This window comes from Octopus bimaculoides, chromosome 2 (genome assembly GCF_001194135.2).
Source record: "Octopus bimaculoides isolate UCB-OBI-ISO-001 chromosome 2, ASM119413v2, whole genome shotgun sequence".
Taxonomy (NCBI): domain Eukaryota; kingdom Metazoa; phylum Mollusca; class Cephalopoda; order Octopoda; family Octopodidae; genus Octopus; species Octopus bimaculoides.
This window is the reverse complement of record NC_068982.1, coordinates 34,366,456-34,369,025: the sequence shown is the minus strand read 5'-3', so window position 1 is coordinate 34,369,025 and position 2,570 is coordinate 34,366,456. Positions and strand designations below refer to the sequence as shown.

Genomic DNA, 2,570 nt, shown 5'->3' with positions numbered 1-2,570 from the left:
TATATATATATATATATTTAAAAAAGCACCTAAGACATTATAAAAAAAAAAAAAGACCCACTGTACCAAGGACTATGTTATTCTAAGTCTCCATCCAGTTTTAAAACGGTAGGGTGTGACTTTAGGAAGATTTGGCTGTTTTTACTCTGTAGAGTGATCAAATAAATAAAGGTTCTCTCACGTCGTCTGAGATTCTACTAAGATGAAATAGACGTCATTTTTATGGCATGAGTACTCTAGTGTAAATACGACAGTGTGTTTACAACCTTATTTTTATGAAAACTGGCCGTTTACGTTGTTATACCTATGTTACCTTGACATATAATACTATCAGTAGTGGGATCATGATAGTAATAATAATACTAATAATTCTGAGATAGATAAACAAATTAAAATTGTCTTCTTTCGTCCCTAAGATTGTTTATTATGGTTAAAAACAGTCAATCCAACAAATCACTTTGATTTTATTTTATCCAATCATCATCCCCTAAAGAGGTCATGTGATCGACTACGTCATTACCATCACCACCATCATCATCAGTAATATATTGAACAAGAAGCTTACATTTGGAAAACATCAACAAAGTATCGTGACTCGGTGGAATTGTCTGCCTGCTTCTTGAAAAGCAGATTTGTTTGATACTGCTACTGTTATTATCGTCGTTATCTGTAAATCATTAATAATATTAGCAACGTGATTATTAATTGCAACACAAAGCCAAGTTGCTGGCTGACTTAAAGCAACGAGATTAACATAAAGACGTACACTGCTAGATAGACATCTGTTTCTAACAATTTTCTATTTATTTTATTATTTCGCTGATTTCTTTAAAGAAAAAAAAAGCTGAAGAAAATTGAGGTAGAAAGTATAAAAAGGAGCAAAAAAAATATTACGTAATTAAATTGAGAAGAGGTTTTAACCAACGAAATTGATTTTAAACTTGTATTTGTCAACAAAAAGCGAAAAGCGAAATATCAACAAAGGTGAAAGAAGAACGAAGAAATAAACAACTCCGAACTACACAAACAACATCGACAGAAGCGAAGTGGAAAACAATCGCCACGATGGCAGATAATCAGTTTTCTGAATTGGATGACGATCTAACCGGTAAGTAAAATATGGTTGTCTCCATTTCTTTACATATGATAAAAGGTCTAAGCCATTTTCCCTCCACCTCAGATCCTTATTTATGAATGATGCAAGGTTCGGTATATTAGCAAAACAAGAGGGGAAAAAAGCTATAACAGTATTGTTGATTTATAGGTCTTCTTCGTTGACAGGCATACTGTTTTCGTGTTTTAAAGAAGGAAAAAAACATGGGTAGTCGCCACAGAGAAACATACGAAAGAAAAGCTGTAATCTATGTTAATTCAAATAACAAAAACAAATCGAGATGAAACACTGTTGGAGCATCTGCGTACGTGATCTCTCGATCTCCGAAAAACAGCAACCTAATCTCCTCCAGATCCCACCGTAATGTCTTTAAAAAAGGGACGGGTAGATACCTTGGATAATGTTAATTCCTAGTTACACAATGTTGAACGAATTAAAACGCAAGAGTCGAGGCTGGTATGTCAGCATGATCAGGACATATATATATCAACAAAAATAAAAGACATGTTTATTGCTTAGAACTATGATTTTTACTATCTTAAGTAATTACATTGTTTCAGTTCAAATTTTTTCCTTTTTTTTTTACGTTTACATGTATATATATGTGTTGTTTTTATTTCATTGATATGTCTGTTTCATTTGTTCAGTCCTGCTGCTACAGCTGTATGTTGTTGCTATTTTGTTGTCATTATTTCAGTTGTGAGCGTGTGTGTATGTGTGTGTTTTCTCTCTTTATTTCATGCCAGTCAATGTCTATGTCATCACTTGTTTCTGTTGTTTAGCCCCGAGACACTCCTGACCGAGTAGATCTATGATGATAGACACTCTTGCCGTAACTACCCTGTCTATCTTTCCTTTTTTTTTTTTTTTTTACAAGAATATTGTTATCCAATTTACCTATGATTTTAAGGCGCGATAGAGTATGGTTCAAGGGAGTTTTGCTGCATTTCAAACAGATCCAACCAAAAAAGGAGTCGGCCTCTATATTCGCTCGACCTGCAACAAATAACAACCAAATCTCAAATAACACCCTACCTACACTCCAAAAGAAATGATGCATTGGATAATGTAATCCCAGATGCATCCTGTCTAAATGAATATCAGGGTTGTCAAGGCTAGAACGCCTTTGATTTACAGATCTGCTTGTCTTTTTTCTTCTTTTTTTTTTTTTACAATTTTATTTTTTTCGATATCAGTCTGGAGCTGAACAACAACCACGGATACTCTTTACCGCGTCATCTGTTTATTATTATCGTTGGCAGATATCAATGAGGTTCTGCTTTTGTTTTTCCTCAACAATGGTGTTATTAATAATTAGCAACAAAGATAAACATACCGAATCGATGCAATCGATAAATCTTCCTCACTAAATTATTATTGTTATTAAAATTGTTATATATGTAGGTAGACAAATAGGTTGGTATATATATATATATATATATATATATATATATAT

The 2,570-nt window shown here is 33.1% G+C and overlaps 1 protein-coding gene across 1 annotated transcript in view; it reads left to right on the top strand.

Annotated features, from left to right (window-relative positions):
• Positions 1 to 517: 517 nt before the first annotated feature.
• LOC106879526 (BCL2/adenovirus E1B 19 kDa protein-interacting protein 3-like) overlaps positions 518 to 2,570 on the top strand; it is an 81,679-nt gene continuing 79,626 nt past the window's right edge. Inside the window, exon 1 of the mRNA XM_052976195.1 lies at positions 518 to 1,108. Coding sequence (XP_052832155.1) covers positions 1,066 to 1,108 — 43 coding nt within the window. The 5' untranslated portion in view covers positions 518 to 1,065. The remainder of the gene's footprint in view (positions 1,109 to 2,570) is intronic.